The sequence below is a fragment of the Mesoplodon mirus genome, assembly GCF_964341445.2.
Source record: "Mesoplodon mirus genome assembly, chromosome: 1".
Lineage (NCBI taxonomy): Eukaryota > Metazoa > Chordata > Mammalia > Artiodactyla > Ziphiidae > Mesoplodon > Mesoplodon mirus.
Genome location: NC_138976.1, coordinates 13,580,926 through 13,593,477, shown reverse-complemented (window position 1 = coordinate 13,593,477; position 12,552 = coordinate 13,580,926). Strand labels below are relative to the sequence as shown.

The following is a 12,552-nucleotide window of genomic DNA, read 5'->3' as shown; positions in this document are numbered from 1 at the left end:
TAACTTATTCTCCATTTGTATTGTAGGGTTTTAGCAGCTACAGAGGAGAATAGCAGAACAAAGCAATCAGACTTAGAAAAGTTGGAAGTGGATGTCAGAAAACTGCAGCAGGAGCTGGACCAGCTGAACAGAAACAAACTCTCACTGCATGGAGACATCGCAGCCATGCAGCAGCAGCTCCAGGGTATGAGGCAGTACAACAGGAGAGATGGGACTTTCTTCCTTTTGCCAGATTCTTTCTTTTGTTTGCTTTCTTATTACAGAAATAATTCATGCTACAGGGCATGGGGTTTCTTTTAGAAGTGAGAAAAATGTTCTAAAATTAGGTATGGTGGTGGTTGCACAACTCTGTGAACTTACCGAAAGCCATGAAGTTGTATACTTTAAATGGGTGGAAAATGCATGGTATGAGAATTACCTCTCAGTAAAGCTGTTTTTTAAAAAAACTAATTCATATTCTTTAGAGAACAATTTAAAAACATAGCAAAATGACAAAATAAAAATTACTATTCACCTCACTCCTCAGAGGTAATTTCTATTATCAATTTAGTAAATATCCTTCCAGATTTTTCCTTGGGGAGTGTGTGTGTGTGTGTGTGTGTGTGTGTGTAGATTTAAAAACAAAAACAAAGATGCAAATAACATCTTAATTACCAACTCTTTATAAAGCCTCATGATTGTTTATTTATAAGTTACTAAGTAATTCTAGCCAACAGTATACTGTTGAGCACTTACTGTGTCCTGGACATGATGCAGGTGTTTTCATATGCATTTTATCACTTAATCCTTGTAACATTTTAATGAGGTAGAAACTATTATTTCACCCATTTACAGATAAAGCAACTTAAGCCTAGTTTCCTTGCGGCTCGCCTAAGCGAGAAGTGACTTGCTCAAGCTTACACAGCTAGTAAGTGACAAAACCAGTACAGATATAAAATTTATTCCCAAATTGTCTTCCTGAAAGGTTGTACCAAATTTATATTTTTATCAGCAATGTGGAAGGTACCTGTTCTTAAACCATGCACCTCATCAACATTAGGTATTATGTGTAAATTTTCATCGTGAGGTTTTGAACATGTAACATGTCTTTTTTTTTGAACATGCAAGTCTTTAAAAACGTAGGCTCCAAGTCCAGATCTGGATTGCGCATGTACCTCTCTTTTGGCCTTTAATAAGATAGGGTGGCATAGTCATACATTTAACAGAAGGAAGTGTAAATTCACTTCTACTCTACTTCTCTGAGGGGACTGATAGGAATCTGGAACATGTATGCATATGTATTTTTATGTAAATGTTATTTCTGTAGAAAAACGAGAAGCAGTAAACTCATTACAGGAGGAACTAGCTGATGTCCAAGACCACTTGAACCTAGCAAAACAGGTAAGCCTCACAAAGGTAATCTTCTAGTAGTGTCCTGAAGGCATGCAGATAATTGGTTGAAATAACAAATCAAGTAGGCTGGTTCCTTTTCACATGAGCAGGTCCCTTAGAACCATTTATAAAACACAAATATAATATATACAAAAATTTTGATGCAGAGCAGTGATATTCCAGTTTATTTTAGCCCTAGAATTCTTTATTCAAACAACGTTTTACTCGAAGCTAATAAGTAAGGTCGTGGCTAAAAGAGCCCAAGGGTCCCTCAGCAGCCACTCTGGGGGCTTCAGGGACCAGATGGACCATCTCTTACCCATGGCACAGTTGAGGCCTGCAAAGGCTGGGCTTAGATTTGATCACTCGTTGAGCTGCAGAATAATGGCCAAATCTGGGCCTTCATCTTGTCAGATGTTGAATAGAGCAGATTCTTTTTTTTTTTTAATTAATTTATTTATTTGGCTGCATTGGATCTTTGTTGCTGAGCACGGGCTTTCTCTAGTTGCGGTGAGCGGGGGCTGCTCTTTGTTGCGGTGCACGGGCTTCTCATTGTGGTGGCTTCCCTTGTTGCGGAGCACGGGCTCTAGGCGCACGGGCTTCAGTAGTTTGTGGCACGTGGGCTCAGTAGTTGTGGCTCGTGGGCTCTACAGCGCAGGCTCAGTAGTTGCAGCGCACAGGCTTAGTTGCTCCGCGGCGTGTGGGATCTTCCCGGAGCAGGGCTTGAACCCCTGTCCCCTGCATTGGCAGGTGGATTCTCAACCACTGCGCCACCAGGGAAGCCCCTAGAGCAGATTCTTTTTACCCTTGTGCTTCTGATCATCTTCTTAAGGTAATTCAGTGTTGTCCTGTGAGATTATTGCCAAAATTTGAGTTTCAGAGAAACTCAAGCAAGTTTTGGGCCTCAGTTTCCACTCTGTAAATTACAGGTTAGATTAGACATCTAAATTCTCATCCTTCTACCTGTAAGATTCTGTGTTTCTAAGATATATAAAGCTTAAATTATTCTGTCTTTTAAGAAGTCTTATTCAGGTTCGTATGAATATTTTCTGTGTTAGAAATATGGTAACTTTTTCTAAAGTGCTTAATTTGGGTTCCTTGAAGAAAGAAGTATTTATTGTTGTCTGAGGTTTTTGTGTTTTTTTTTGGCTGTGTTGGGTCTTTGTTGCTGCGCGTGGGCTTTCTCTAGTTGTGGCGAGCGGAGGCTATTCTTCGTTGCGATGCGTGGGCTTCTCATTGTGGTGGCTTCTCTTGTTGCGGAACACAGGCTCTAGGCACGCTCGGGCTTCAGTAGTTGTGGTGTGCGGGCTCAGTAGTTGTGGCTTGCAGGCTCTAGAGCACAGGCTCAGTAGTTGTGGCACAGGGGCTTAGTTGCTCCGCGGCATGTGGGATCTTCCCGGACCAGGGCTCGAACCCGTGTCCCCTGCATTGGCAGGAGGATTCTTAACCACTGCACCACCAGGGAAGTCCTGTTGTCTGAGTTTTTTAACCTGTATAAATATTTCAAATAGTAACAAAAGCATGACTTTAGGTTCATTTTCAGAGTTAAGCCTTATTCACAGCTTTTCTTAATCTTAGCAGTCCTGTGAGGTGGGTGTTGTTTATTCCCATCTCAGTGACAAGGCAGCTAAAGCTCGGAGGAACTGAGTCTCTTGCTGAGGTTCTGACATCTCTGTCATCCTAGGTACTAAAAAGAGGGAAGCCAGTGATTAAATTGAGTTCCAGGTACCTTTGTATGTTTGTTGAAATAATAAAGGATATGGAACTTTTACGCTTTAATTTTGTCAGACTTAGTAGATAGATGTAGCTGTGGCACTAGCCACCTGTAATGAAGGTGGCTTTGTCCGTAGTTTCAATTTGTTCTTTCACCTGAAGGACCTGCTCCACACCACCAAGCGTCAGGATGTACTGCTCAGTGAGCAGACCAGGCTCCAGGAGGACATCAGAGAACAAGTAAAGAAGTTGGAAGTCTGCCGAAAAGAGGAGGAAACAAAACAACAACAACTGCAGGCGTTTCAGAATGAGGTTGAAGAAAACAAGGCCAAACTAGCCCAACAGGAAATGGTACCGCACATCTATGACGTTATATAAGAGGAAACATTTGATCACTTGTGTGAGCTTTTTCCCCTGGCAGAAAGCTGCTGAGAAGCATCCCCCTTGGGATTAGCTTCCCTTACCTGCCCTGTGTGACCAGAGGGGATTTTACACCAACTCTTTGACTCCCTTGGTATTAATATTACGGGCCATTAAGACCATAGAACAGGCCCGGTAAGGAATCTTGAAGGCCACGTGCCAGTTCCTGCTTGAATCCCCTCCTCACATGCTGGCCAAACAGTTTTCCAGTCCCTACTTGATCACCTTTGTAAAGAGAACTCACTCTCTGTCCCCATGGGCTGTTTTCTACTTTCTGTTGAACTGGAATCTATCTAGTGTCCATGAAGATTCCCTCAGGACACTGGGTATTTTTTATTTTATGACTAACTAAGGTTGTTCTCTATTAAGATGTTTCAGAGACTCCAGAAAGAGAGAGAAAGTGAAGAAGAAAAATTAGAAGCCAGTAGAGTGACACTGAAGGAGCAGCAGCACCAGCTGGAAAAGGAGATAGCAGGCCAGAAAAGCAGACTGGAGCAGGTGCTGACCAAGGTGTCGGTGGCTGAGGAGCGCATCAGGACTCTGCAGGAAGAGGAAAGGTGGGGTGAGACCCTGGAGAAGACGCTCTCCCAAACCCGTATGTATTCTGGAACATTGCACTGAGGGCGGGGAAATCTGCTGATTGTCGTGTGAAATGTGCAAAGGAGTCCCAGGCCCCAGCTATAGCCCAGACAGGAGGCAGGATGAGCACAGTGGGAAGAATGGTCCCTCATCTGAACCTCCCAGCCCTGTGAGAGATGAGGAAACAGGCTCAGAGGGACAGAGGGAATTTGTCTTTATGGAGATAGGATTTGATTCCAAGACTGTCAGGTCTTTTTACTTTTACTGTATTGCTTTCTTCGAGAGTGCTGTCTCAAGGAAGTGGAACATTAAGGCAGAGAAGTGCCAGAAGGTTCTCTAAAGGCTTTCTATAAAGTACATTAATTCTGAGCTTTGGAACAATGATCCATTTCATCTCAATCTATTAAAAAAAAAACCCACAATATTAACAATTCTACTTCTGTCTAAATTTGACATAGTGAATGATACCAAGATACAGATGTTGGCCTTTGGGTTTGTTTACTCTCTCGAGCCATACATAAATGAAGTTGACATGGGAATCCAGGGTAAATGATTGTTCTCACATCAATAAATGAGTTTTCTTTTCCTTAGGCTTTAGGTTTTAATAATGCTCAGAAAATGTTGTTCTACCTTGAGTGAACTCAGTGGACTTGGGACCTGAAAGGGTTATTATTCCTTTTTCCCTGGGAACTCTTGATGCATTCAGACCCAACCATTTCATTATAAAACTGAAACTTAACAAATATGCTGAGTCTGACCATGCCAGAGGTGTGAGAAGTGAAATCTGGGCGGGGTGTTGCTTTACAGAGGGTGATGAGAAAAATCTGTTTTAAATATCACTGTTGTGCATAAGCATTATTTATTGAGTACTCACTATGTGAGTGTTTGCGTACACGATTCCCATTAAACACCAGGAAATACATTTCTTCTGTAGAAAATAAGATGTGTGCCATTCCAAATCCTGTGTGCTTTCCTCTGCGCTGCCTCCCATGAAGGAAGAAATACTGTGCCCCCCTTTATTAAAATTAGGTTTATAAGAAACATTTCAGCAGTCTGTCCCGTGTTCCCTGCACCTCAGGGTTGGTGCTCTCTGGTCTCAAAGACTCAAAAGAGAAGACAGTAGCTGTCTCGTCACTTTGGGATCAGGCCTCTGGGAACAAATTACATCAAGAGGCACACTTCTCTGGGCCTTTTTCTGGGCCTCTGGTGTGGGTCAGGGGAGATCCGGACGACTGAGTGATGGAGGAAAGTGCCTGAGTGGGTGGCATGTCGTTGTGGAGTCTGCCCACGGCCAGCCCAGAGCCTCGGGCTAAACTGCCTAACACGCTCATTTCAGAACGACAGCTTTCAGAACGGGAGCAGCAGTTACTGGAGAAGTCAGGCGAGCTTCTGGCTCTGCAGAAGGAGGCGGACTCTGTGAGGGTGGACTTCAGCCTCTTGCGGAACCAGTTCCTGACAGAGAGAAAGCAAGCCGAGAAGCAGGTCGCCGGCCTCAAGGAAGCACTTAAGATCCAGCGGAGTCAGCTGGAGAAGAACCTTCTCGTGAGTATCCACCGCCCTGGCAGTTTATGAGGAGATGATGCCTTTAAATTTTTAACTAAAATACTTCTTCAATGTAGAGAAAATAAATTACCTGTCAACCAAGTCCCTAACCCACCTGTGGTTTGTGGTGCATTTACGCGTAATTTGTTCCTGAAGCTGATGTTAGATTTTTCCAGAGTCTGGGCTCAGCCCTAGGGGAGCTGTCTGGCTGGCTGGAACGATGGTCGTGTGCACAGACAACGTCAGCACTGAGCAGAGAGCACCCTCAGTGGTCCAGCCTCTGCTCACATCTCCCCAGCAGGGTCGAGGAGGGGGCTGGGGAAGGAAAGCCTCTAAAGACATTCTTACCCAGCTGCAGTCTGTGCTCACAGGTTTTTCTTGTCGCGCCCTTTTCGGTTAACGTTAGTTTTAATTAATCATTATCCTGAAACTGGGAAGCTCAACCTACCATGGTTTTATCCCTGGAGATAAATTGTGGGAGGTGACACTCAGATGAGTTCAAAACAGTGTATGGTGGGTGGAGGCCAGTGGGCAGCAATGGGGGCTGTCACAGGAATGGATTTTTCTAACACCCTTTGGAGGAATTAATGTAGCCCTGTTGAATGGTACTTTCCAACCAGGTGTGTTTCCCTAAGGGTGATACACTTACAACCAGTGATGGGCAACATGATTGTGAAGACAGTATGTAGATGTGTAGATTTTAATCCTCCCAGGAACCCTATGACGGTGGCTATAGTTAACATCTTACAGACAAGGGAAAGTAACCTAGTATCAATGGTGATGTTGCAGATCTAGGATTCAGACTCTGGGCTGACAGACTGACCACATGTTTACTCCCAGCTCTACCACAGCTGCTGAAGAAGGCAGGTAGATTATCCCCATTTTATAGCTGAAGCCTAGACGAGAAATGAAGTCACGGAGCTAGTGAGTGCGTAAGCCAGCAACGCACACCTCCAGAGTCATTCTCCTCCTCTGGTGCTAGGAGCAAAAGCAGGAGAACAGCTGCATGCAGAAGGAAATGGCCACCATCGAACAGGTGGCCCAGGACAACCACGAGCGGGCCAGGCGCCTGATGAAGGAGCTCAGCCAGATGCAGCAGGAGTACACGGAGCTCAAGAAACAGGTGCGCCCACAGCCCACGGGGCTCGGCAGAGCTTTACTTCTTCAATAGCTCTTTTAACAGGGGTATTTCTTTGGGAAAATCGTGAAAAGCTCATTAATCAAGTCTGTTTTTCTAGTTTTGAAATGTAGAAATGTACCTCCACAAGAAAAAAAGTATTTGTTCAAAATATACTTTTTTTAAAATTAATTTTTATTGGAGTACAGTTGCTTTACAGTGTTGTGTTGGTTTCTGCTGTACAGCAAAGTGAGTCAGCTCTACGTATACACGTATCCCCTCTCTTTTGGATTTCCTTCCCATTTAGGTCACCACAGTGCATTAAGTAGAGTTCCCTGTGCTCTACAGTAGGTTCTCATTAGTTATCTATTTTATATATAGTATCAATAGGGTCAAAATGTACTTTTAAAATGCTCTTAAGTTCAACAAGGTTTTTATGTTAGTTTTTGAAAGAAAAATGGCAGCTCTTCAGCATAAAATTTTATCATGTCCCAAAGCACTGTATTGAAATGTTAGATTTTATGTCAGAAACAAGTCTATAAGAGCCAAACCCCTGGGGAAGGAAAAAATGACCCCCGGGGAAACCTTTGATAACCTGTAATGTTGCCAAGCTGAGGGTGGGAAAGCAGTTCACACTAGATGGAGAGTCTAACCCTAGACCCTCCTGGTGTCCCTTAGCCATTGGCAGCAGCTGGGCCACCCCAGAGCTCTAGTCTAGTCAGGCTGCTGGGGCCACTCAGTTGACCCTGCTACACCTTGTCCTTTGGATAACCCTGTGTGGCCATTCAGTTTCATCTGTGCCTATAGCCACCCACCCCCAGCCCTGCCACACACACACACACACACACACACACACACCTTTTATTTAAAGGCCCCCCCAGCCTCTGCAAACTTGGAAGGGCAGTTAGAGGTGGGTATGACTGTAATATCTTCACTAAGCTCTTTATTATGGAGAGAGCCACATAGGGTAGTCTCAGGTCTTAAACACAAACTGTAAAACCTGAGGAAACCTCCAGACTGCCAAAACCGCCAGATTCTTCATCCATAAAATGAAAACCTTGGACCAGATCTTTTCTAAGTCCCCTTCCAGCATTAACATTTATAATCTAGATCACTTACGGCTTGTTTAGGTAAATGGCCCTTTTCTGATTTGGGTACCACTAAGGTGCTTTGTATAAATTCTCACCTAGTTCTTGCATTTCGGGATGCAAGGTATTATCTTCATGTTAAATGAGGTAAGAGAGGTGCAGAAGTTAGCTAACTTGCCCTAAGTCATACTGGTAATGTTTACTGGAAACGAGATTGGAATCCAGCTCTGTCTAGCTCGAGAGAGACTGACTTCTATAGAGTAATGCACCTTCAAGGAACATGGCACCCGTGCTTTTCTAAATGGAAGTTGCTTCAGTCAAATGTCAGTAAAATTGTTTACTTGGTAGCTTATAGATACTTGAATAGCTGAAAAATCACAAGTTTTTACCATTCTAATCATAGTAATTAACATTTGTAGGTCTGTAAATACATGACACATGTATTTAAAACATTAAATTTAAATCATTAACAATAACAGTTCAATTCCAGGTAAGTCCCAAACTTTACCTAGTAGTTATTTGACTCTCACTCACTCCTTAGATGGAAAACCAAAAAGATTTGGAAAGAAGACAAATGGAAATGAGTGAAGCAATGAGGACACTTAAGTCTGAAGTGAAAGATGAAATCCGAACCAGCCTGAAGAATCTTAACCAGTTTCTTCCAGAACTACCAGCAGATCTGGAAGCTGTTTTGGAAAGGAACGAAAACCTAGAAGGAGGGCTGGAAAGCTTGAAAGAGAACTTTCCATTCCCCGTGAGTGAGAGACCATCACCTTTTGAAGAAAAACTGAATTTTTCTCATGTTCACATAATGGTAAGGGTTTATCCTGCTATTCTGTGGACTTCATAAAAGGATAATTTGGTTCCCACCTACCCTAGATAAGCTCAAACACAGACTTGAGGATGGAAGAGGGTTAGAGGAGGGAAAGGTGGGTTGGTTACTGATGGTGGTCCTTAGAGACTCTTTGTTTCCCTTTCCCTCTGAAAAAGGACGAACACTGGCGTGGAGAAGCACTCCGAGAGAAACTGCGTCACCGTGAAGATCGACTCAAGGTTTTGCCCTTTTAAAAGAAAAATACAGCATAAGATACTTGGCATACTGAGGAGTGTGGGGGGGAATTCTCACGGCAGCTTTACAGATCACACACTCGAAGCTCAGAGAAGGACCTCTTTCTATAGGCAGCTGAAAACAGGTGTCCAGAATAGGTCACTGTTGACCTAAAAACTTGGAGGTTAAGAGTTTAGGTAGGAGTTGGAAAATGAGAGTGAGTTAGAACAAGAGAGAACAGGATGCATCTTTGGAGAACGGCCACTTACAGCGAGGGCCGAGAAGGAGCCATGGGCAGTACAAGTGAGTGGAGGACCTTGACATCAAATAGCCTCCAGCCACATGTGACTGTTTAAATGTAAATTCACTTTAATTAAATCAGGTTAAAAATTCAGTTCTTCAGTTACCACATTTCAAGTGCTCCAAGGCCACACATGACCAGTGGCTACCACAGTGGGCAGCACAGATACAGAACATTCCCATCATCACAGAAAGTTCTATGGGACAGCGCTTGCTGTTGACTTTAATAAGAGAATCATTTCAGAGGTACGGTGGGGAAGCCAGAATGTAGTATGGGGTTGAGGATTACGTACATTGTGAGAGACTAAGTATAAACCAATCTTCTAAGTCTGGGCAGTAAAGAGAGAGAGATGAGGCAGTCATTTAATGGGGAGGCCAGGGATGCTGAAATCCTAAGTGTTGTGACAGCAGAGAAGCGGCTGAGTTAAAGGCCCAGTTAATGACAACACAGAGTAGCCATCTGGCACCTCTTTTTTTGTTTAAGGACAAGAAGAGGATTTTCAGCAGCCATTCCTATTTTATGATAGTCAGATTTGCCTATCAAATGTTCAACATGAGGAAGGTAGCCAGTGTTAGTTCTAATATATTCTACCGTAACACTTTCAGGCCCAGCTTCGACACTGTATGTCCAAGCAGGCAGAAGTGTTAAGCAAAGGGAAGCGGCAGACAGAGGGCACTTTACACAGCTTGAGGAGACAAGTGGATGCCTTAGGGGAACTGGTCACCAGCACATCTGTAGATTCCACGTCATCACCCAGTCTGTCTCAGCTAGAGTCTTCCCTTGCAGAGGACTCCCATCTTGGACCAAGCCAGGTAGGAGGAAGCTCTTCACAAGGGGTCTGACTTATACATGGCAAGTACCTGAAAGCTTTGGGGTCCATAATCTTGAGGAGACTCAGAAGGATATGAATGCCACCTTCAAATCTCTGAATAACTTGTCTTAGGAAAGACTTGCTTTTCCATGATCCCTGGGGAGACTGGAATCAATTGGTTGGTAGATGTATAAAGAGGATAAGCTGATGATTTAGGGAATAGCCTAGGAAACTGGGTGACCTGTCAGGGATATAGTTAATTCTTCTATAAATGCCTTCCACTTCTGGATATCCTTATCGTCTACTTGGTCAATATAAAGAGTTTAGGGAATTCCCTGGTGGTCCAGTGGTTAGGACTCTGTACTCTCACTGCTGCAGACCCCGGTTCGATCCCTGGTTAGGGAACTAAAATCCCATAAGCTGGGACTTCCCTGGTGGTGCAGTGGTTAAGAATCTGCCTGCCAATGCAGGGGACACGGGTTCGAGCCCTGGTCCGGGAAGATCCCACATGCCGCAGAGCGGCTGGGCCCGTGAGCCATGGCCGCTGAGCCTGCGCGCCCGGGGCCTGTGCTCCGCAATGGGAGAGGCCACAACAGTGAGAGGCCCGCGTACCGCAAAAAAAAAAAAAAAAATATATATATATATATATATACTCATGGAATCAGTAAATAACACAGTATTACTGTCAGAGATGGATAATAGCTACCATCTTGTGTGCCTATTGTGTGTACTAAACACTTTACATGTATTATCTCATTTATATCCTGGGAAATAGGATTTATCCCTCTATATAGATAAGGAAATTGTATAAAATGAAAAATGATGTCAAGGTCACAGCAAAAGACAACACCAGGACTTAGAGGCTAATCTTTACCACAGAGTAGTATATTGTATGGTTGAGCCACGAGAACATTCAAGGCCAGTTGCATCATTAATAGACACACACAGCTCGCTCATTAGCAGCAGAGCCAAGATTTGAATGATTACCTTAAAACCTTCCATGGTAGGATCCAAGTCAGATACAGGCCAAAACCATCATGGGCCTCAGGGCAGGCCTTGAGGAACAGTGTGTCAGAGGCACAGAGCATTGAAGAGCAGATGCCTCGAGGTAAGAGAGCCCAGAATAGTGGGAGAGGAGGAGACGGGTTTGGGGGCCAGGTTAAATTCTTAGCTCATGGTGGCAGCCAGAAGAGTTCAGGTGCTCTAAATCCAAGAGGTTATTAACAGAGGAATGTTTGAGGCACAATGAGTAGAGGTGAGTTTGTTAGAATTATTTTGGACTCTGGAGTCGTAATCTAGGCCTACGTGGGATAAAAGTCTGAACTAGGTTGGAATTAAGAGACTGGCTTCTGAGCCTAATGTTTTATCTTCCTTCGTTTCAGAGCTCCTTCCAAGTTCTACAAGGTCCGTCACAATCACTAGACAGTTACCGACACTGATGCCATTCCGAGCCTCCTGCTCACAGGGTACATGTTACAAAGAGTTCTTTTAACCTGCACTTTCAATTGGAAGATCTTGAATTCTAGTTTATCATACAGTCTTAAGAAAAGTAACCTTCTGACTTTTCTCTTGGAAAATTTCGTACGGTGGTTCATCTTAAAACATTTTTCCGAAGAGGTACTCAGTATATATTTTACCTGTTAGCCATGATGCTATCATTTAATTCTGGTAATCTAGTTAAAACCTGTTTTTACTGTTGCAAGGGTTCATCCTGACTTTCTCATCTTGTTGTAGGAAAAGAGTGGCTCAGCCAGATGGAGGAAAACTGTCTTGCATAAATATGAGGAAATACCTTTTCCACTACCTCACCAACTTCATAATTAGAATGCCACTTGCTTTTTATCAGGAACCAGTGAATTCAAATGCTGAAACTCCACTTGTACAATTACCGTCAGGGTTTTTGTAAGTCACCTGTACATATGGGAACAAATGTATACAATTGAAACCAGGGTCCTAGATGGCTGAGGGTTTTTTCACTTTGAAATGATTATAAAACCAGTACTGATTTGAATCTATAAACTGGTAAAACCTATAGCTAGAAAGGTTAAAAAAAAAATGTACTTAAGCCCCTCTTCATTAACAGTGCCAAGTTATTTTTGGATTTTGTTTAAAATCTGTATTCATATAAAAATAAAAGATAAAGTAAATTTGGGTCTGACATCTGACTTTACACTTCACGTATCTACAGTTAAGCCACAAAATTTTTACCTAAATGTCAGTCTTTCAAGTGATTTTTCCATCTCTGCCTTCCGGTTGAAATATGTTGTACCTATCAATGAATATATTTTATCACTTGAAAATATGTTATAAAACTATTATAAATACTTCAGGTGCTTTTCCTTAACCAAAAATATTCTGTGGTAGAAAATTAGGAGAACTTTGGACTTTGGAGAATCTGACCCAGTGGCAAATTCAAATTGTGTTCAGTCAGACTTTGTTTTAAAATATCCCCAAGGACTCTTCTAGGCCCCTATACAGCTTTTGAACCGTAACAGGTATTATATACCATGTTACTATACACAGTATAGCACAGTGAGTAATCTCTCACCACCTACTGAGGTT

The 12,552-nt window shown here is 43.0% G+C and overlaps 1 protein-coding gene across 5 annotated transcripts in view; it reads left to right on the top strand.

Annotated features, from left to right (window-relative positions):
* The window catches only part of CNTRL (centriolin), an 84,473-nt gene extending 72,342 nt beyond the window's left edge, over positions 1–12,131 (top strand). For 4 of the 5 annotated variants that reach the window (XM_082615067.1, XM_082615068.1, XM_082615066.1 and 1 more), the window contains 11 exons: positions 27–184; positions 1,307–1,380; positions 3,247–3,435; positions 3,874–4,099; positions 5,420–5,625; positions 6,608–6,748; positions 8,372–8,644; positions 8,821–8,883; positions 9,785–9,991; positions 11,373–11,456; positions 11,725–12,131. In XM_082615067.1, the coding sequence (XP_082471193.1) occupies positions 27–184; positions 1,307–1,380; positions 3,247–3,435; positions 3,874–4,099; positions 5,420–5,625; positions 6,608–6,748; positions 8,372–8,644; positions 8,821–8,883; positions 9,785–9,991; positions 11,373–11,429 (1,594 nt within the window). In that variant the 3' untranslated portion in view covers positions 11,430–11,456; positions 11,725–12,131. The remainder of the gene's footprint in view (positions 1–26; positions 185–1,306; positions 1,381–3,246; positions 3,436–3,873; positions 4,100–5,419; positions 5,626–6,607; positions 6,749–8,371; positions 8,645–8,820; positions 8,884–9,784; positions 9,992–11,372; positions 11,457–11,724) is intronic. The other variant, XM_082615069.1, reaches the window with a different exon arrangement.
* Positions 12,132–12,552: the final 421 nt, after the last annotated feature.